Source organism: Pelobates fuscus, chromosome 12 (genome assembly GCF_036172605.1).
Source record: "Pelobates fuscus isolate aPelFus1 chromosome 12, aPelFus1.pri, whole genome shotgun sequence".
NCBI lineage: Eukaryota > Metazoa > Chordata > Amphibia > Anura > Pelobatidae > Pelobates > Pelobates fuscus.
This window is the reverse complement of record NC_086328.1, coordinates 100970051-100993158: the sequence shown is the minus strand read 5'-3', so window position 1 is coordinate 100993158 and position 23108 is coordinate 100970051. Positions and strand designations below refer to the sequence as shown.

The 23108-nt window shown below is 39.2% G+C and overlaps 1 protein-coding gene across 1 annotated transcript in view; it reads left to right on the top strand.

Moving 5' to 3' along the window:
• NUCB2 (nucleobindin 2) overlaps positions 1-21042 on the top strand; it is a 48143-nt gene extending 27101 nt beyond the window's left edge. The window contains exons 6-13 of the mRNA XM_063437456.1: positions 6911-7096; positions 8090-8180; positions 9598-9656; positions 10808-10900; positions 13790-13879; positions 14710-14880; positions 15684-15765; positions 20177-21042. Of these exons, the coding sequence (XP_063293526.1) occupies positions 6911-7096; positions 8090-8180; positions 9598-9656; positions 10808-10900; positions 13790-13879; positions 14710-14880; positions 15684-15765; positions 20177-20286 (882 nt within the window). The 3' untranslated portion in view covers positions 20287-21042. The remainder of the gene's footprint in view (positions 1-6910; positions 7097-8089; positions 8181-9597; positions 9657-10807; positions 10901-13789; positions 13880-14709; positions 14881-15683; positions 15766-20176) is intronic.
• The last annotated feature ends 2066 nt before the right edge of the window (positions 21043-23108 follow it).

Here is a 23108-nt window from a genome sequence, read left to right as displayed (position 1 = left end):
CTGATCTATAAAGCTCTCAGCAGCTCCAGAATCGATTAGTGCCATAGTCTTAACTACTCCCTTCTCCCACTTTAAAGAAACGGGTAACACAAGCCTGAGCTCCTTGTAGTTGTGAATAGAGGACAAAGTAGAAACACCCAAGGCCTGTCCTCTAGAGGAACTTAGGTGCGAGCGTTTCCCGAACGATTGGGACAATTTAGGCGTAAATGACCCCTGACTCCACAATACATACATAAACCCTCCCTTCTCCTGTACTGTCTTTCCCTTTCAGTGAGATGAGTACTGCCTATCTGCATAGGTTCAGGAATACGTAAGTCTTCGAACTCAGAGATTTGAAAGGTAGGCGCTAGTTTAAAGGAGGGTCTACGGGTCCTATCTCGAGTGTTCTGCCTCTCTCTTAAGCGTTCATCAATACGAGATATAAAAGAAATTAAATCCTCCAAATTTTCAGGGAGTTCTCTAGTAGCGACCTCGTCAAGAATTACATCTGATAACCCATTCAGAAACACATCTATATAAGCCTGTTCGTTCCACTTAACTTCTGCCGCCAAGGATCTGAACTCTAGTGCATAATCCACAAGTGTTCGATTGTCCTGTTTAAGGCGCAACATTAATCTAGCTGCATTGACCTTTCTGCCAGGAGGGTCAAAAGTTCTTCTAAACGCAGCTACAAAGGCATTATAATTATAGACTAGTGGATTATCATTCTCCCATAAAGGATTGGCCCATCTCAAAGCTTTTTCAATGAGCAGAGTAATAATAAATCCAACCTTTGCTCTATCTGTAGGATAAGAGCGGGGTTGTAATTCGAAATGGATGCTAATCTGGTTTAGAAAGCCACGACACTTCTCCGGTGACCCGCCATAACGTACTGGTGGGGTAATACGGGAAGAAGCACCTACAGTGGCTACCTCTAGGCCTGAGACTGCAGGAGAGATAGAAGGAGTACGTGTCTCCTCAGGTGGATTACTAGCACGAGACAAAAGTGCCTGTAGTGCCAAAGCCATCTGATCCATCCTATGTTCCATGGCGTCAAACCTGGGATCCGAAGAACCAAGCTGACTGTTTGTACCTGCAGGATCCATTGGCCCTGTCGTAATGTCAGGATCGGGACAGGGATCCAACACGCAGAGTACAAAGAGTGGAAAGGTACGTATACCGGGCCTTAGAATGGCCGGACTAACGTACCGAGAGTAAAGAATAGTCAGAGACAAGCCGAGGTCGAGGGAACGAGAAGACAGATAAGCGAGAGACAAGCCGGGTCAAGGGATAACAGAGAAGCAGGGTAGTACAACGAGCCGAGTCAAAACCAATAGAGCAAACTAGAATACCAGAGCACTGAGTGACTAGACAAGCTAGAACCACGACAGGGCAATGAGCTGAAGTAAGGAGTAAGCTTAAATACCCTGGCTCTGGATGGAAATCACGCCTCTGACAAGTACCGATTGGATATCGGACACTTGAGTGACAGATTGTTCGTGCTAGCGTCATGACGTCACGTATTGAGCGTCCTGCTAGAAAAGGACGTGGATTCCTCGCGGCCGGTGTTTAAGTGACTGGATGAACCGCGAGGAACGGAGGAAACAGCTCGCCTGGACGGATACACCACCAAGTCTCCACCTCCCTTAGAGGTAGAGGCCTCAGGTACCCTGACACCCCCCCTCATTGATAATTTTAGGGCCCCCACCCGCCGCACAGGGGTGGGGGCCCGGGGGGGACAGTAGGTCCCCCCCCTTGTTGATAATTTTAGAAAGCGAGCTGAGCTGTCAGTCAGACAGCTCAGTTCGCGAACGCGCATTCCGCGCACATGCGCGGTAAAGCGCTCAGGTTCTTCATAGGGCAGCATTCAATGCCGCTCTATGAAGAACGCGATTGGTGCAGCGCGAAGCCGTCCCATTGGGCCCCGCGATTTCGTCATTTTGACGAAAAAGGGGGCGCGGCCTAGCGGGGAGCTCGGCGCTGGAACGGAGGTAAGTTTTTAATATAAAAACACCGAAATTTTTTTTTTAATTAATGAAAGTTCATATAAAAGCAAGAAGGAAGGCTGGGGGACCTGTCTTTCTTGCTTTTATATGGTGACTATAGAGTCCCTTTAAAGGGAGAGTGAAAGAGGAGGATCAGTATTAGGAGGAGGAAAGACAAGGAGCTCAGTTTTAGAGAGATTGCGTTTCAGAAAGCGGGAGGACATCCAGTCAGAGATGGAAGAAAGGCAAGCAGTGACATATTGCAGGACGGCAGGAGAGAGGTCCGGGGACGAGAGATATATCTGGGTGTCATCAGCGTACAGGTGGTAGTGGAATCCAAAAGCGGTAATAAGTTTGCCAAGAGAGGAAGTATAAAGAGAAAACATAAGGGGACCAAGGACAGACACCCGGGGGACTCCAACTGAGACAGAACGAGGGGAGGAGGTATCATTAGAAAAGGAGACACTGAATGAGCATTTGGAGAGATAAGAGGAAAACCCAGACACTTCTGGGGAGTACCACAGTGGTTACTTCAATTTTGTGCTCTTACTGACAAGCCTAATGCAATTTTCTGTTGCCTTCAGTAGTGCAACTTTTAAATAATCCTATTTCTCCTGAACTCCATTTAAACCACTCCAGTCTGATAATGACTCCTTTACACATATTCTAATTTTAGAAAAGTGTTTTTCTAAAGTCTAAACCATTTTTGTTTTTGTGGTGTGACTCAGTCACTGTTCTTATATTAAACCACACTGACTGATGATCACTGGATCCTAAACTCTTACCTACAGGGATATCTGATACCAAATTAACTTTAATCTAGTATGGCCTCCTTATGAGTTAGTTCCTCGCCAACTTGTTTTTAGAGGTAATCCGAGTAGGGAGTTAAAAATATGTGTACTCCTGGCAAAAGCAGCTAGTTTGGTTTTCCAGTTCACATCAGGAAGATTAGTCACCCATGATGATAACTTCCTCTTTTAATGCCAATTTAGTCAACTAGTAGATTAACTCTTCTACTTGTCCAAGGGGCCTACAAATCACACTTACACGAGTTACTGTGTGATTACGAAATTCTAACGTAACCCAAACTGATTCTATGTTTGCCTTACTAACTTTATTAGGTTAGATTTTATGTTATCCTTAACATACAGGGCCACCCCTCCCCCTTTCTTGCCTATCCTGTCTTTTCTTTATAAAGAGTACTCTGGTACTGCTATGTCCCAGTCCTTTTTCTCATTAAACCTTGTCTCAGTAACTGCCACTAAATCTACATTCTCAGTTTCCATTATTGCAACAAGTTCATGGCTCTTATTCCCCAAACTGCGAGCATTTGTAGACATGACTCTAAGCTTATCATTTTTTTAACACAGTTGCTACAGGCACTTTCTGTACTTGTTTTGGGGGTCAATTGGATTAATGTTTTGCTACCATTTTGCCCCCCACCCTCCCCCCAGTTTAAATACTTCCTTGCAAAACCTCTAAAAATGCTCAGTGAGAACATTCGTTCACTTTTGAGGAAGATGAAAAATCATCTTTTTAGTACAGCTGGTGCGCAGTAATTAGCAAACCAGTCTTTATGGATATCTTAATAAAGAAACGGAAAAAACCTTGTAAAATATTGTATGCAATTCACATCAAACCTAGGTGCAATCTAGGTGTATTAAAACCATCAATTAGTGCAATTGTGATATATATGACAAACAAAGTGACGTGCATATACTTGCAAAGTGGCAAGTTCTGATATCTGAGAGGGAGACAAAAAAGAGAGAACTCCTAGTGCAACACAGTAGGGATCAACCGATTATCGGTTTTACAGATATAATCGGACGATATTCTGTATTTTCGGCAATATCGTTATCGGCCAATATAGATACCGATATTGCCGATAATACCTCCTAGGACCGCCAGACTCATTACAAGCCCGGCGGTCCTGGGGGGGCGGGCAGGAAGCGTTTACTCACCACCCAGCAGCTCCTCCGGCTACACAGTGTGAATCTCGCGAGACCCGCGCTCCTTAGAGCGTTGCCACGGGTTGCCGTGGCAACGCTCCGCGCGGCACACAGACCGCGAGATTTACACTGGGGAGCTGGAGGAGCTGCTGGGAGGTGAGTAAACGCTTGCTGCCCGCCCCCCCCCCCCCACTGCTCAGCCAATGCCACTGGACCACCAGATAATTAATATTATAATATATATTAAAATTCATGCTAAAAGACAGCATAAAAATTACATAAAATTATACAAATCAAATTCAATATTAAGACCTTTTGGTTCAAGGGTATCTAATGTGTGGACCCATTTCATTTCTTCTTTCCCTAAATGTTGAATGAAATTACCTCCTCGCCATGATTTTTTAACAATTTGAATTCCTAAAAAAGTGAGGCCACTAGGGTCTTTATTATGGTACCTTTTGAAATGAGCAGATTTGCTATGGTGATCTAAACCCTTCTGAATATTATTAACGTGTTCATAAATCCTCTTAAACAGTTAATTTATTTATTTTATTTATTATCTTTTCCAGCTTTGCAACTAATTATAGCCACAGGATTTTCCTACATAAACGAGAGTCTTTTAATTACATCTACTTACTCAATTTAATCCCTGAGAGCTTGAGTACTTCCCAACAGGATTTCTTTGTAGACCTGTGGCCGTTTGTGGCTAGCGTAGAGGTAGATTGATTTAAATGTGTAGTGCTTCTCCCTTCTAATACTATATCCCGTTCACTTGAATTTGATACTTTGTTGTTTTCGATACATACCAATCTGGGATATAGTTTAAATGTCATTTTAGTAACTCACACTGTTTCCAATTTTTACTACAACTGACACTGAGCTATGTAGGTTTCCCCTCCTTTTTAATTGATAGTGATTATCACTTTTGACTTTTTGTTGCACCTATTTTGTATGTCAATTTATAATAAAGTTTATTACCTATTAGATGATTTTTTTTTTTCAATCTAGAGGTAATTCCGGTGGGGTACCGCGCCTCCCTTTTTCTCGGGAGCCGTCTGACCTGGAGTCTCAACACATCACAATTTGTATCTAAAAACGAGCAAGGATTAATCTTTTTTTGATATTCCCGGGAGTTAACACTCATGGGAAGTGTCTACGGCATACATGTGTGTTTTTTTTTCGATTTAAGGGTGTATACTCTTTCCCTAGGCTTATTTCCCTCCTCTACGGCTGCAGTTATGTTTTATTTTATGTTACCTATTATTTATACTAGGTATACTTGAACACCACTTTTGTACTACCAATTAGGATAATGGTCAGTAATGTAGAAGAATGTCTGTCTGAATCCTAGTAAAGATATGATTTAATCCTTGCTCGTTTTTTAGATACAAATTGTGAAGTGCTAGTAGACTCTTTTAAGATTGTATGCTTTTCCTTAATACAAGGACTTTTAATGAGAACTGTTAATTGGATCATAATCCATCACAAATAGAAAGCAAAGGGAAGTGGGCTGATACACAACCCGTTTGACAAAACCCCAAGAGGAGGGGCGAAACTCGTCACGGATCAGGAACCAGGAAGTGATTTGAAACACATATCGGCATAACCAGCCGCGGACAGGGACGAGCGAGACCGTTTAGCACGCTACAATCGGACTTTATTCGTTCCCAAGGGCTGGTGAGCTGTTAATGGATTCCACATACCTGCATATGTTTTTATTGCGTTTCTAACAAAGCATATACTTACCTGACATCCTGGTCGCAAGTGTATCTCACACACACTAGGGGCTGATCCTCCCCGAGCGTTATAGCTACGAGTGGTGCTTTACCACTCCTATCTTGTTAGTGAGATACCTAAAGAGCCATATTATTTTATTATACATATTTCACACTGTGTTGCACTAGAAATTCTCATTTTTTTTTTTTCTTTTGTCTCCCTCTCAGATACCAAAATATGCCACCTTGCAAATATATGCACATGTCACTTTGTTTGTCACATATATCACCATTGCACTAATTGATAGTTTTAACCCCTTAAGGACACAACTTCTGGAATAAAAGGGAATCATGATGGAATATTTCCGTCATGTGTCCTTAAGGGGTTAATACACCTAGCGTGCACCTAAGTTTGTGACACGAGTGTTTAATGTAAATTGCATACAATATTTTATAAGGTTTCTTTATTAAGATATCCACAAAGAATGGTTTGTTAATTACTGCGCACCAGCATTTTTTTTTTTTCTATTATTGTGTCTGAATCCCATTACTAGGATTTTTGTTGTTGTTAGTTGCTGCACTTGACAAATTAACTGTAGCTTGGGTGGTATTGTTTGTTTCTATTGCAAATAGAGCTCCCATGAGAAACAAAGCCAAATCCTTGCTACCGACACCATTCACCGAGCCACAAGTCTCTAATACGCATCCGCCTATCATTCTGAATGTTATACACAGGCAGAACTTCAGAGAATTTATACACATACAAAATATATATAGTAAGAATTCAACTATAGTTCTGGTAACCCAGTGTAACATGCACTTATTGAAACAGGGAGGTAGAAATGGGAGAAAAAGTTCTGTTACCACACCAAGACCATACATTAAAATGATAAAGAACCCATAGCTCACCATTTCATGTCAAAAAGAAGATTTTATGTAATACACCAAACAGTCAATATATAATATTAAGTGCATAACCTGCAAATGTATACACAATAAATAGACATAAATAAAGTGCAAACAGATTACCCACTAGATGTTCCATCATATGTACTGACCTAGGGCTGAAGACCAAAACTTCCCAATGTATGTTTGTTGCCTTCTTCCCCTTCAAGCTAGCTCCTTGGGGGTTGGACATTTTCAAATGACATGGGTATGTATTCAAGCAAAGGTGTCTGACTGTCACAAGGCAGTTCAAGCCTATGGTTGGCAGGGTATTGTGAGAGTTGTAGAGAAAAATGACTGATCTTTTGTAAAGATTTTATAAACTGATTTTCTCCAGGCGACAAAAGATTTGGAGAATTACGACAAAGAACGTCACGATGAGTTCAAAAGGTATGAAATGATGAAGGAACATGAAAGGAGAGAATATCTAAAATCCCTTGATGAGGAAAAGAGAAAGATCGAGGAAGCAAAGTATGAAGAAATGAGGAAAAAGCACAAAGAACATCCAAAAATTAACCATCCTGTGAGTGTTCATGTGTTTACTTATGGTTAGAGAAAGTCTGCTGTGGACTGGATTGAGCCAATCTTGATGTAAACGAAGGGAATGTATTCAGTACATTAATTGATGTGGCTAGCCCATTTCTTGAGGGTAGGTCCAATATAGTATCAGAACTCATCCAAGAGAGTTTATTGTTTTTATTCTGATGGTAACAGCAATGGCAAAGCAGTATTTGTGGAGGTGTGATTTCCAACTGTGAGTTCCTATCAACGAATAAATGACTCGATGCTAAAATTGAGGAAGTCAGGCCCACAGTCTGCTTGGCGCAGTATTCTGGCATCTGCCTTTCATACTATGCAAGAGACAGATTTTCTGCAACCCTAGGCAAAAATCTAGTTTTGCCATCTCTTTATGTGATCAGTGTTTAGAAATAACACAAAAAATACATTTGCTGTGTTTATGATCCTTGGAGTAATCCTTTTAAAGGCTGTAGTGCAACACGTGGTATTTAAACGCAACAAACATGTTTTCAATTAAGGAGTCCCCAATTTAGTCATATGACTACACGCACTATATTGCTTAGCAACAATCAAATAGAAAATACACGCAGTAATTACAGAGAGTGCAGATTTCAATAGAAATTGGGACTTTTATAAATAAACCTTGCTACGCCCCCTGGCTGTCTATCAGACAACCAGTCTTTTTACTTCCTGGTTTATTTAGCTTGGTGGCTCCCAGTGCACCTGCCTTGCAAAGACTTCTCATTGAGCTGCATTGGGAACTGATTGGACAGCCACAGAAAGTCTAGGCAGGGTTAAAAGGGGAGGACTTTACATGCTGTTTTTAGAGATACCCGTAATTAAATGCATGAGTGTTTTCATTGGGGGTATATGGTATATCTATTAATCACTTATCCTTTCTGAGTGCATTTCTTCACTAGTAATTTTGTTCCCTTCACTGTTAAATTAATTTTAGCTAAGATTTGTATCAAAGGACTAATGTATCTTGTTTTTGCAGGGAAGCAAAGACCAGTTTAAGGAAGTATGGGAGGACGCAGATGGCCTTGACCCAACTGATTTCAACCCAAAGACGTTCTTTAAGTTGCATGGTAAGAAATTAAATATTTTAACAGATTTTATTTTTACACCTTTATTTGTATTGATGTTTAGTATCCATGCTACTCAAATATCTCCTGAAATACAGTAACATATAGTAAATTCATCCAGGGCTCCCTTCTTCCAGTGTGCGCTGCTAAAAGGTTTACTACTGTCATATAGGTTTATATGTGTGGTAATATTCACACAAAAATACCGTCTTCAGGGACTCTGTAGTTCTACGTTTTAAACAATGATATAAACATGTACAAATGACAGATGGCAAATAAAGAGACTTTGCATAAAAATATATATAAATTTAATAAAACACACTATAAAAACCTAAACAAAAAACAACACAATTATAATCAATTTGCTACATATAGTATTTCGAATCAATCAGTCAATTCATTTTCTTGCTAAACCTAAGGGTCAAGGTTACTCCTTCCTTGCTTTTACAATCTTATCAGTGAAGGACAGTAAACAGAGATACAAACTTCCCAGCGGGGCCCAGCATACAGAACTTTCAATATGGTATACGACTTGATTTACTGAAACACTTGTTGCCTTATCAGTTCCTATACTGGAATATCAACCAAACCTGCCAAGTATATACGAATAAAGTTGAGCTACAACAACCACAACAATATAATGTTTCTGGTAATATATATGTTGAACTGATTACATCTGGAATAGGAATTAATTATATTCCTACATTTGTCAGATATATCTCTCTCAGACTGCAGGTAGAATGAGATATACCTATTCTATTATTACGTCCATATGGGATAGGTTCAGGTCACAATATATATATGACTACAATGGCCATTGTATTTGATATATAAAATACAGGGAAATCTTTATATATGACCAGAATTCTTATGGTGAATGAAATCAATTTGGGATTCTCCTCTCTCTGGGTGCTCTGGTATATTGCCAGTCAGTCCTGATAAACTTTGGCCTTTGTTGGTTAACTAACACTCCGGATTGTTTTGTAATATTTATGCGCACACAATTGCATTGTTCTATGCTCCTTTGAAGCTATGTGGTTTTTACGCTGTAAAGTACATCTGGAAACTTATTAGTTAGTCCTCATTGTTTTTTTAATATTTATCCACGGATATCTTAGGGCAAAACTAGAAACAAAAAGTGTAATTTCTGTTTATTTGCCAATATTTACCACTTTAAGGCTATTTTGACCTTGATCCAGAGATTTTACAAGCAATGTTGGGAAAAATCCAGGCCAGTCTCATCATTCATATTGTTCTCTGAATATTACAATTCGTACTGTACACAATAGCACAACAGGTGGTGCAATCTGTTAGTATAGACATTCCACACCCCATTCCCCCCACTGTAGAGGTGAATTCTAACACCGAGTCCAGAGATCTGGTTCTTCTATAGTGAAATAAAATCAGTTTCCTCTTACAGACACTAACAGTGATGGTTTCTTAGATGAACAAGAATTGGAAGCTCTATTCACAAAAGAGGTAAGAACGGTCATTTCTTCTTTCATGAATCTTACATTTTATTGTGTGTGTTGTATATGGTTAGCTTAATTGATATATATATATATACTATTTGCTGCTAAAAGACCAATACAGGTGTATGTGCGTCGAAGAGTAAGTCTCATATGGCAATAAAAGATGTTGAGGAAGAGATAACAAAATATTGTTTTGCTGGATTATATTTTATACTCTTTGCTGCTTTAAACATTGACTAAGTTGCCGTCACCCCCCATGTGAAAGCGAATACACTCCTTTTACACCCCCCATATATCCAGTAAAATTCAACAAATATACACTCATCCACCCCTTCTTTTTCACACTCATTCTCTCCCACCCTCCATTCCTTTTCATAACAATTCCCTACCCCTCACCCTTCCTTAATTTTCAGATCCCTTTTCTGTCTCTCCCTCAAACCCGCTCTCTTTCTTTTCACAATAACCTAAGACCTCTCTCTCACCTGCTCCTCTTTTTTTATTTTTTTATTTTTTTAACAGGTTATCTCTCTCTCCTTATTTTTTGCGTCTCTCCCTCTCCCCTTTTTTATATTACTTCTCTGTGTTCTCTCCTTATCTTTTATCACACTTTCCCTGCTAGGCTCTCCTACCTTATCCCCTCTTTCCAAGCCCCAATTAAAATATCATGATGTTCCCAATTTTCTTCAACTTCAGATGTCTTACAAATGTTTTCTTTAGCATTTGATTCCAATTGTGATCTACCTGCTTCTCAATTTCTTACAGTGTACTGTTATTGTACCTAGTGCAAATCCACATCTTTCCTTTTTTGTAGGATTTGCTTCAAAATTGTCCTAAAAACGATTCACAAATATGCAATGAAGGTCTAATCTAAAGCTGTTTGTAAAATTAAAAAAAGAGTGCAGTCGGTACAAGCTGCATGTATTATCATATCATTATCATAACTTTTGTTTTAAAAGTGGTAATTGGTGCTTCATTGACATAATTGACTCTACTAAACCATCCATTCTATATTGATTGTATTCCCGGATCTGGGTTGTGCACCTGACGGCCTATTAGATGTTGTTGCAATGCTGAATATCTGTTAGTGGTTTTGAATCAATAGATTGATTGCTGTTATAGTTGGTTTACATTTATTTTTTTTTATTTTTTTTTCAACAGTTGGAAAAGGTTTATGACCCTAAAAATGAAGAGGATGACATGGTAGAAATGGAGGAAGAAAGATTAAGAATGAGAGAGCATGTCATGAACGAGGTAACTTCTAGTCTGGAGTTGCTACCAGACAGCATTAAGCAAACAAAGAATCATGGGGTTTGTGGTTTCACAGCAGTGAGAGAGCTTTCTGCTCCAGCTATTTCATATCCTCCTCTCCTTAATAACATTTTCTGTCTCTGGTACTACTAGAGATTTGTCCCTGATATTGCCTGTTTCAGTCAGTAAGGAAAATGAATACTCAGGGCAGGTATTTTCACTCTTTACATGCCTGTCAATTGTCAAGTGGTTTCATGCTTTTTAAACTTTACAAGCATTTGTCAGCTGAAGATCTCCAGCAGTGAAAGAAAAACCGTGGGTGCCCAGTTCACAAACTTTTTGACTTGCACTGGGAGAGTGTTACAGGCAACTCCTGGCATTATAATCACTGCAGTGGACTGTAGTGGTTATTGTACTTAGGGAGCCGATTTAATGCAAACTGTCCTACCATAACTAATCAACCCATTCCTCTCAGGCACCAACAGTTAAAAGAACACTCTAGTTGCTGAATAAATATATTTTTAACGGAACACTATAGGCATCATAACAACTTTAACTTAATGAAGCAGTTTTGGTGTATAGATCATGCCCCTGCAGTCTTGCTGTTCAATTCTCTGCCAATTAGGAGATAGATCACTTTTGTTTCTGTTTCTGCAACCCTAGCTACACCTCCCCTGGCTGTGACTGACACAACCTGCATGATAAAATGGTTTCATATTCATTCAGATCTTAACTCATTCATTCTACAAACCAAAAATACAATAAGAATAACAATAATAATAAAATATACTTATCAAAACACAGAAACGGCTTCCCACAGATCACATCCCAAATGGTGGTCTTGACAAGCCATAGAAATATACACAACACACGCGGGATTCAGCTGATCTTCCTAAAAAATAATAAACAAAACATAGTGTAATACAGTTTTATGGAATATATTCTCTGCTATAGATTGCACTCACGAGATATTGGACTAGCCCTATTTAAAGAGACTCAATGGTGGGTGGGATTAGGCTGCTTTATGGGAGCATTATTATTATTACTGCTTTTTATTGATATTGGTCTCTGAGGAAGTCCCAATGGTGGGACGAAATGCGCAAGAACGATCATTTTATTGTAACTTTTAATTTTATTTACAATAAATCCATTTTACACCTATCTACCTATCGGAGTCCTCACTGGTTCCTGATCCATGGTGATACTTCAATTCTGAGGAAACACTACTCCAATATCTTGTGTGTGCAATCTATAGCAGAGAATATTTTCCATAAAACTGTATTACATGTATGTTTTGTTTATTTATTATCTTTTAGCTACCATGTATCTATTGGTTTAGTTTCTAAATGGCTAGAAAAAGCCCACAGTTGTTACAGTTCTGTACCCTTAATGTTGAGAACTTGACACTCCCTTTTTTGCGCACCTTTATAGTACTACGCTTCATTGTTTTACTTCTTCGGGGGCAAGTTATACACTATCATTGGAGATTTGAAACTCATCCAAGTTGAGTCTCATGAAACTTCTACATATTCAATTCACAATCTCCAGGAGGTGGTAGCCATTTTGGGAAATTTGAGCCTGCTGTTAGACTTGTTGGGGCTTGCACACCCAGTGGTGAACAAGCCACCAATATGATTTATACTGGCTAAAATTACAGTTATTTATATAGCGCCAAAATATTCCGCAGTGCTGTGGAATAGGTAAACAAGACAAGCATTGAGTATAACCAAACGCTTACACAAAGGGGAACAGCAGGTGAAGATGGCCCTGCCCGAATGAGATTACAATATAAAGTTACTCCATTTATACCTCCCCTGTCTACTATGTACTCTTATGTCAGAGTAACTACCTGATTATTGGAATTTTACATGTCCGCTTGAAATCTTAGCACTATTTACTTGCTCTCCCATTGATTTTTATCCTGAATTTTTGAGGTGAGCTTCAGGTGTTCCTTATTGTGCCTAATATTGGATCAAACCCCTCAATCCACACGTGTTTTGATGGGTTCTGTTATCTCTATTCCCTTCACTTGCATTCATGATGCCAAAGATGGTTTTGTGATTGACAATTGCTTAGTTTCCACTAGAGATGTATTACATCATGTATCATCATTGGCATTGATCTATGAACCTTGACTATGCCAGCTGTGTTAATGTTAATGATGTGTCTTGAAATAATGTGAAGAGATTTTTGACATGCTTTAAATGATTCTCAATCACTTGGTCAGGACCCAATGTTTGGTCCGGAATGGTTGAATCAGGTGGATGATATTCATCAGGCCAATTTTTACTGCCCACAACTAATTAGCAGTCCGTCTCGATAACATTCCATGCAGTAGTAGCAGCTCAGTCTAAACGTGGGAAGAGTCAATTTTTTTTACAAATGTAATTGTGTTATTTGTTGCATAACAGTTGTAGAATGGGTCACGGAGCCAATTTTAAAATTGAAGAATGGATAACCAAACTAATGCATTGTACATAATTTTGGTTGTTATATAAAGGTTAAAATCTCAACTGAATGCTACATGGAAGGTGGTACCTTTAAAAGGGTGGTGGGGGGTGTGCCTCCAGGCCAACTGGTGTTATTCATTTCTCCTCTTTCCCTCAACATCTCATCCCCCCCACCCTTTTTTTTTCTTCTTTCTCTTCTACCTTCCTATGGCCAAGCTCTCCCTTTGCACTTCAAAACAAGACATTTCTGTTTTATCTCTTGTGGACTAGCAAATGTGAGTTGCATGAAGTACCATTGTTGGCTCTGCATCTTGAAGTAATATGTCATGCATGTAAACACAGCTATGGTTTTGCCTTGGTTTCATTCCTGTTTATTGTGTTTGTTTGGAAAAATCTTCAATAAGCACTAAAATGTGCTTAACACAAAACATTTTTTTTTTAGATTGACATTGACAAGGACCGTCTCATCAATCTAGCTGAATTTCTGAGAGCTACAGAAAAAAGAGAGTTTTTGGAACCAGATGGATGGGAGGTAAAGCAAATATCCACAGCAGTGGTATCCTAACTTGTGTTACTAGCAGTGGGGAATGCACTAATTTTATTAGTAAGGGGCATTTTAATTACAAATAAGACCCTGTAAATGCCACAACACCCCTGGCTGTGACTTTACGCAACCTTCATTAAAAAATAATGGTTTAATTTAATCCGTACTTACAGCACAGTGTGTTTACTTTAGAAGTTCATATCTCCTACTCTGTTAATTGAACTTTAATCACACATGGGAGGCTGTTGTAATTTGAAATAATAAAATAAACATATTTTTCCCTTTTTCCTTGAAAGAGCATATAGGATTGCTGGCACTGTTATTTATAGGGTATGCTGTGAGATGATTGTTTGGATTGCTGTTATTTATATCCTATGCTAAGAGATGATTGTTTGGATTTCTGTTATTTATATCCTATGCTGAGAGTTGATTGGTGGATTGCTGTTATTTATATCCTATGCTGGGAAATTATTATATTGCTGTTTATAGCCTATGCTGAGAGTTGATTGGTTGGATTGCTATTATTTATATTCTATGCTGAGAAATTATTGGTTGGATTGCTGTCACAATTTTTTTACAGCTTGTACCTGTGCATTCCTCCTGTTTTTACAATGATTTTGATGTATTGTAGTGTTTTTTTCTCTTTGCTGTTATTGTGAGTAAACAAAAAAAGAGATAAGCACAATATGAGCCTCTGTGTCTTGTAATAAAATCATGGCACATCTTAGATTATCACCATATGCTGGCTGTGCCAGTGCACGTATAAATTTGATGCTAAGGGAAATATTGAGGTGTTTGGTCTGTTCAATGCTTTTCAGACTGTAGACCAGCAGCAGCTTTATACTGAAGACGAACTGCAAGAATTTGAAAAGCAGATTGCTGAACAAGAGCGAGAATTGCAGAAGAGAGCGGAGAACCTTTACAGACAGAGAGAGGATCTGCAAAAACAACATGATCTCATCCAGGCCCAAAAGCAAGAACTACACCAGGTATTAAATGGGCAAGGATAGGGAACCCTAGGCCACACACCCTTCATTAGTAGATTTTCAAAAATAGCATCTTTAGCATATTTTTCAAAATAATCCAAAACTCTATCAGAATTATGACAAGATTCTATTTCTGCCTCCTCCACTGTACAAGAATCCAAATCCGCAGTACTCTGCAGTATGACATTGTGGCTTTTGCCCTCTTCCACTTCCTTGCCACTTCTTCGAGATGAGAAGTACTCGTGCTTTGATTTATTTAAGGGTTTCTTTGTGAAACGGTTTCTTTTACTTACTTACTTTGATATGCTGCTGAGAATGGTTACAGTGATATGAAATATACATTGCTGAGCTCAGAGAGCCACTTACCGGTCACCCCAGAAAAAACTTTCACAAACGTTCTGTCTGGCCAGCAGTAAATTTTATAAAGAGCCACTGAAGCCCAAAATTGTGCAAGAGAATAGTTATAAGAATGCGAAGGACTAGAAAACTGCCATTCTGAAGATAGCCGCTGCTAAATAGGGAAACAAAGTAACATAGAGGAAAAGACAACTGAAATAATAAAATAGAGGAAACCATCATTTAGCTAAATCTGCGTAATATTTCATTACAAAACAGAAGCCATTCAGAATTAAAATGGTGAAGAAATCTCTGGGGGAATAAGTTAAAAAGCAAAGCTTATTTGAAATAATAAAAAAAAAACTATTTCTCTTATTTTCCTTGCTCCCCCCAATTATGTTCTTTCTTTCTTTCTTTCTTTCTTCATCCATTATCTATATTATTATTGCACTGAATTCACTTTATTTAAGGTTGTGCAACAAATGGAACAAAAGAAAATGCAACAATCTATTCCCCCATCTGTACCAGATGCAAGCCTTAATTTCCAACCAGGTATGTATTATAGTTTAATAAATATATCATATATATGACCATGTACATGCAGTGAATCCTAGCTTCCTTCTTTTTACCCGCCCTGTAGCTTTAAAGGGACAATAGTGTATAGTACAGTTGGAGTCTGGAGACTTGACCCCATTTTGACAGCTGTTCTAGGCCGAGCAGGATTAAGCGCATGCTAAACCTAGGTGACCACCAAGGGCCCAGGGGTCAGAGAGGTGCCTGGGAACTACAAATTTGCTTGGCATCTTCCCATCTCTATGTGAAGGTTAATGGTGGGTTCCAAACCAGTAAACTGCCTAGTGTGCTATGGGATCGTAAAGGGACATACATTACGTGACAATTGTTTTTTCCTAGGAAATAGTGGCAGTATAAGTGGGATGAACTTTATACTTTTGTTTTCTTATCCTGTCTAGTTCAATACTATAAAGTCTTAGGTTGATAAACAAAATAGGCAAACTTGTCCATGGTGCTGGGGTTAGCCAAAGCAAGTCCAAGCTAACTTAGATTAGCAAGGGCAAGTCCAGGCTGGTAAAGGTAAACAAAGGCAAGTCGAAGCTAGTAAGGGTTAGCAAGGGCAAGTCGAAGCTAGTAAGGGTTAGCAAGGGCAAGTCGAAGCTAGTAAGGGTTAGCAAGGGCAAGTCCAAGCTAGTAAGGGTTAGCAAGGGCAAGTCCAAGCTAGTAAGGGTTAGCAAGGGCAAGTCGAAGCTAGTAAGGGTTAGCAAGGGCAAGTCGAAGCTAGTAAGGGTTAGCAAGGGCAAGTCGAAGCTAGTAAGGGTTAGCAAGGGCAAGTCGAAGCTAGTAAGGGTTAGCAAGGGCAAGTCGAAGCTAGTAAGGGTTAGCAAGGGCAAGTCCAAGCTAGTAAGGGTTAGCAAGGGCAAGTCCAAGCTAGTAAGGGTTAGCAAGGGCAAGTCCAAGCTAGTAAGGGTTAGCAAGGGCAAGTCGAAGCTAGTAAGGGTTAGCAAGGGCAAGTCGAAGCTAGTAAGGGTTAGCAAGGGCAAGTCGAAGCTAGTAAGGGTTAGCAAGGGCAAGTCCAAGCTAGTAAGGGTTAGCAAGGGCAAGTCCAAGCTAGTAAGGGTTAGCAAGGGCAAGTCGAAGCTAGTAAGGGTTAGCAAGGGCAAGTCGAAGCTAGTAAGGGTTAGCAAGGGCAAGTCGAAGCTAGTAAGGGTTAGCAAGGGCAAGTCGAAGCTAGTAAGGGTTAGCAAGGGCAAGTCGAAGCTAGTAAGGGTTAGCAAGGGCAAGTCGAAGCTAGTAAGGGTTAGCAAGGGCAAGTCGAAGCTAGTAAGGGTTAGCAAGGGCAAGTCGAAGCTAGTAAGGGTTAGCAAGGGCAAGTCCAAGCTAGTAAGGGTTAGCAAGGGCAAGTCGAAGCTAGTAAGGGTTAGCAAGGGCAAGTCGAAGCTAGTAAGGGTTAGCAAGGGCAAGTCGAAGCTAGTAAGGGTTAGCAAGGGCAAGTCGAAGCTAGTAAGGGTTAGCAAGGGCAAGTCGAAGCTAGTAAGGGTTAGCAAGGGCAAGTCGAAGCTAGTAAGGGTTAGCAAGGGCAAGTCGAAGCTAGTAAGGGTTAGCAAGGGCAAGTCGAAGCTAGTAAGGGTTAGCAAGGGCAAGTCCAAGCTAGTAAGGGTTAGCAAGGGCAAGTCCAAGCTAGTAAGGGTTAGCAAGGGCAAGTCCAAGCTAGTAAGGGTTAGCAAGGGCAAGTCGAAGCTAGTAAGGGTTAGCAAGGGCAAGTCGAAGCTAGTAAGGGTTAGCAAGGGCAAGTCGAAGCTAGTAAGGGTTAGCAAGGGCAAGTCGAAGCTAGTAAGGGTTAGCAAGGGCAAGTCCAAGCTAGTAAGGGTTAGCAAGGGCAAGTCCAAGCTAGTAAGGGTTAGCAAGGGCAAGTCGAAGCTAGTAAGGGTTAGCAAGGGCAAGTCGAAGCTAGTAAGGGTTAGCAAGGGCAAGTCGAAGCTAGTAAGGGTTAGCAAGGGCAAGTCGAAGCTAGTAAGGGTTAGCAAGGGCAAGTCGAAGCTAGTAAGGGTTAGCAAGGGCAAGTCCAAGCTAGTAAGGGTTAGCAAGGGCAAGTCCAAGCTAGTAAGGGTTAGCAAGGGCAAGTCGAAGCTAGTAAGGGTTAGCAAGGGCAAGTCGAAGCTAGTAAGGGTTAGCAAGGGCAAGTCGAAGCTAGTAAGGGTTAGCAAGGGCAAGTCGAAGCTAGTAAGGGTTAGCAAGGGCAAGTCGAAGCTAGTAAGGGTTAGCAAGGGCAAGTCGAAGCTAGTAAGGGTTAGCAAGGGCAAGTCGAAGCTAGTAAGGGTTAGCAAGGGCAAGTCGAAGCTAGTAAGGGTTAGCAAGGGCAAGTCCAAGCTAGTAAGGGTTAGCAAGGACAAGTCCAGGCTGGTAATATTAAACAAAGGCAAGTCCAAGCTAGTAAGGGTTAGCAAGGGCAAGTCCAGGCTGGTAAGGTTTAACAAATACCAGTCCAAGGAAGTGAGTGTGGTGTGCCCAATCCTCCTGGCATATCATGACACATAGGGTTTGTAAGTTGGCCAAGCAAATTAGTAATTCAACAGCCCCTTTCTAACACCTGTGCTCTAGGTGGTTGCCACAGTTAATCCTACTCTGCCCAGAATAGCTAGGAATGAATAATTTACTGCAAGTAAAATTTTCAGTTGTTTAATCAAGCAAGCAAACAAATATGCAAACTAATATAAAGCAAAAAATACTTTGAAAAGTATGTAATAAACATTTTTAAACTTACTATAAACCAGATTGCATTGTTGGGCACACCTCTTACCTAGGGGAGTTTCTTCAACTCCAGCCCCTCCTTCTTTCCCACCAAACTCCGTTTCAGACCAGTCCATTAATGACAGAAACAAGGCATCATTGTGCAGCAGCAAGAGAAAAAGCCTACTCTGGAACCTGTTCTGCATGAATCACACTGATCAGACTTAGTTACATAGTTGCATATAGTTACATAGGCTGAAAAGAGGCATGTGTCCATCAAGTTCAACCTTCCTCACATATGTTTTTTGCTGTTGATGGAAAAGAAGACAAGAAACCCCAGTTTGATACCCTTCCAATCTTGCATCAAACTAGTAAAATCCTTCTTAACCCCTTAAGGACCAAACTTCTGCAATAAAAGGGAATCAATAAATGTTGTTGTAGCCTGCCTCTTCTCCCTTTATCAGGATGTTGCAAGGTGAAAAGAATGTTCAACTGCACATGTGTAACTATGTCTGGCATGCCCAGTGCACCTTATTAGCATTCCTAGGGATAGGACACCGGCTACATCAATGTCCCCGCTGGAGTGGTTGTATCAAGCACAAGAAAGAAGAAGCAAGTAGATATGAAAAAATATTGATTGTGTTGGCACTCTATTACTGGGTGGTGCAGGTATTAGTGGTATTCCCCATGAAGACCTCAACACTATATACAAAAATCAATTAAATTAATACCGCACTCGTATGCATAACAATATGCATGAAAAGAGGAAGAAGAATTTAAATATCCAAAAAAGGAACAAATTTATTATGCACTAGTTATATACAAATACATGAATATCAAGTAAATCACTACTGTGTTTTGATGATCTCTCTATTAATTCATCTATGGTACAAACAACAAGAATTCATAATATATACATCCCAAATAATGAACAGCTATATACAGTCTATAGATACAACATATATGGAGTTTTGAGAGTTCACAAATGTTCAGATGGATCCACCACTTGATAATTCTCTTTAGTTGAAAAAGAAGCAGAAAAAAAATATGTACAAAAATAAAAAAAATCTGAAAAAAATTCAAAATAGGAAAAATGTAAACAAAGAGAAAAAAAGGAAAAAAAAAATTGAAAAAATAAGAAGAAAAATAAGAAACAAGAAAAAATATAATAATAGTAGAACGTTCACTATATAAAAAGTAAAGACATGGTTGGATCTCGCCAATCAAGGATTTCCACCCTGGGAATTGTTATTCAATAGCAGCAAGATGTCCATTGGCTGTTAGATGTGCAAAGTATAACCAGTGTCCCTCAGCTTGGAAACCAGGATGTAATCCTAATGCAGTCCAGACTGTATTTGTAGTCTCAAATCTCCTTGTTGGGCATGTATCACTGCTCGGCTGTTCTCACTTGCGTTGTGTGGGCTGCGCGCTCGGGACGAGCCTGCTTAGTTTCAACCTGCTTTAGTTTCAGCCTGTCAAGTGAGGCAGCAGTCTTATTCAAAGCTAAAACTTTTGAAAGAGATAGTTGTCTGAAAGCGATCCAGTGTAAGTGCAGCCTTTCATGCAAAGTAAGTGCAACATTTTAAAAGAAGGTAACGGAGTCCAGTTTCATATTCGGCTCTGAGATGTATGGGATGGTGCTGTGGATACTGTTCACCTGTCATCTGTTGTTACTGTGGGATGTGTGATAATTGTGCGGTTTATTTCTTTTGTTTTTCAGCTGGTGAACAAGGAGCTCATTTGGTATCTCAGCAAATAGGAAATACTCAACCGTTATCCCCAGGACATTTACCAGAAGCTGGAGTGGCACAGAGCCATCAAGGCTCATAACCATCTAGCAAAGCATTATACTTTGTCAGTTACTGCCAAGATTATGATGGAATGATCATGTCCAAAGTCAACCTTTACATTCTTTTTAGAAATGATGTTATCTCAGAAACATGAGAATTTTATTTGATTCTAGTGTTTATAATCAAGACATCATTTGAGAAATGCTTCTGAAGAATATGTACAGACATGATATATAAGGAGAGCTCAGTATTTGATTTCTAAGTTTGAACCCACACAATTGAATTATCCCCTTCCCGACCAATGATGGCGTAATTGCATCATGGTTATCCATCCATTAAAAACCTGTGACAAAATAGTTCCGTCATACTGCAAAATTCACTGTGGGACCTGTGATCGCTGGGTCATCGTCCACTGGGACAACTAGTCACAACGATGATGGACTGTTCTTTGTAGATGTCTGAACTGCCTCTCTCTTCCTCACTCTTTGTTGTGAAGTGGAGAGAAATCCATCAGACTGATATTTTGTATGTCTGGTGTGAAAAGTATATTAAAATTGGCAAACACCTTTTCAGTTTCTTTTGAAGAAAATCAACCTTTCTCCTGTCTTGTGATCACTGCTTGCAGCACAAGTACAGATCAGAGTTGTTTAGTGTGTTTGTTTGTTTTATCACCATGTTTAGCACTGGAAGTTAAATGTATTATTAATATTATTTTATTATGGTGATTTAGATTATTGGGGTGGGTGGTAGATGTGAAATTGAGTAGTTTAGTGTTATTAAAAGTTAAAAGAAAACACTTTAATGTTCTCAACTAATTTTTTTTAAGTTCTTCTGTTAAAAAGCTTAATAAGCTTAGTACTGTGCAGGCTTGCAAAATTCTGTCCACTGGATAAGACAGCGTCAAATATTCCCCCTTTCAGAGCAAATCCTGTCATACATTCTGTCATGCAGCTGTTCCTGCGTCATTTTTAGGGAGATTGACACCCAGACAAGCCTTTATGCTGATCAAAGTTGTGCCAGAATCCAAATGATATGATTGGAAGACAAAGGTCATGGTATCCAAGCACTGTACCTGAGCTAAAACCATTCTGTTCAGTTACACTGCTAATGGGCATTATAAAGAAGAATATGATATGTCTTTAGTCTTCTCTAATTCAGAGTACCAAAGACGCAATCATAAGCCAAAACCACATGAAATATATAATGCAACTTCAAATTACTAAAAATGCTAAGCAATGATTTAAAAAGTTACATTCCCAAGGATATCCATTTTTACAAGTGATATACTCTTGTTCGTAATTTGAATTGAGTAGCTTCTGATATTTAAAAATAGATGTGGTCTTTGTAGGGTAATTTACAATGATAAACTGCTAAAATAAGACCTGGGCCCAGCAAAAAATTAAAGATTTTTTTTTTTTAATGTTACTGTTGTTAATTTATATTTTATTAAAGACTGGAGACCAGTTTAAACCTTCCTTTACTTCTCCAAAATAGTAACAAAACATAACCAAACTAAATGAAAACCAGTATAACTGCCTAAGATGCAATCTGCATAGAACCTTAGCATCCTGTAGTCAGAATGTGCCATAGTCTATGAAAGCTATAGTGTGTACCATCCAATCCTCTCTTTGTCTGCGAGTTGATCCTAGTGAGAAAAAAAATTGCCCGTTAACTGCATGAACACAAGAAATGTAGAGGAAAAATATATGAGAAAATTATTCAGGAACACTATGCAACTTCAGAAGAGAAGAATCCATCCACAACTTGAGAGTAACCTGTAGGGAAATATGTAAATTATTGTGGTGGGTCTTAGGGGAAGGGATAATGCTAGCCTGCTGTCTTTAATAAAATTGTGACTTGATATTACAAACGTTAGCAATAACCTGAATTTTATTATAGACATGAGGCTCATATTATGCTTGTTTAAAGCTAAATAACATTACTGAATAATCTGCATACTAATATGGCTACCAGGTGTAAAATAAATGGATTTAAAGGTATAGTCCGATGACCAGCTGCGTTCGATATATTATCTCTAGATTTGCTGCTCACTCCTCAAGGGCTGTAGCTACAAAAGTTTACAAGGCAGGAGACAAATAAGATATCGATCACAGGTAAATTCATATTTCTGATCCATCTAGCAAGAGTAGATGAGGCTACAGTAGATAGCATTTCTTAAAAGGTATTAATAATTGTGGACAATTAGATGGTGTAATGGTACGGTAAATGTCTTCTCATATGCTTTAACACAATGTACTACGCAAATAAGTAGGATAAAATAATCTTAACAACAATATAATATAGTTTTACTGACAAATATGTTAACGATAAATCAAAAGTAACACTTCAAACACCTAAAGCACTTTAACTTGCTTAAGTGCTTTATGTCTAAAGAGTGTGTCCTCTATTTTTCACTCAACACAAGTGCAGATTTCAATAGAAATAAGCAGTTTTAAAAATGAACCTTGTTGCATAACTGTGGCTACCAATCAGATTGTTACTTCCTAATCGTTTATCTGAATAAACCCGGCAGTAGCAGTTTCGTGAGAAAGCACATGTGATGTCTCTGACAGCCAGTCACAGCTATCATGTGAGCTACAGGGACATCTGATCCACCTCCAAGTAAGCAGTGAAGTGGAGAGACACAGATCAGTAAAAAAAAAAAAAAAAACTGCTTTTCCCTGCAAAAAAATCCTAACCCCCTTACCTTTTTCTAATAAAATGTAACAATTTCCCTGCCCTTTGATTACTGCCTGCAGTGATCAAAACACAGATCACAGTGTTTTACTGTGATCTGATTTTTTTGTAAAAAATTTTTTACCCCTGACTGTTAACTTTTATTTATTTCTTTCTTTTTTACCG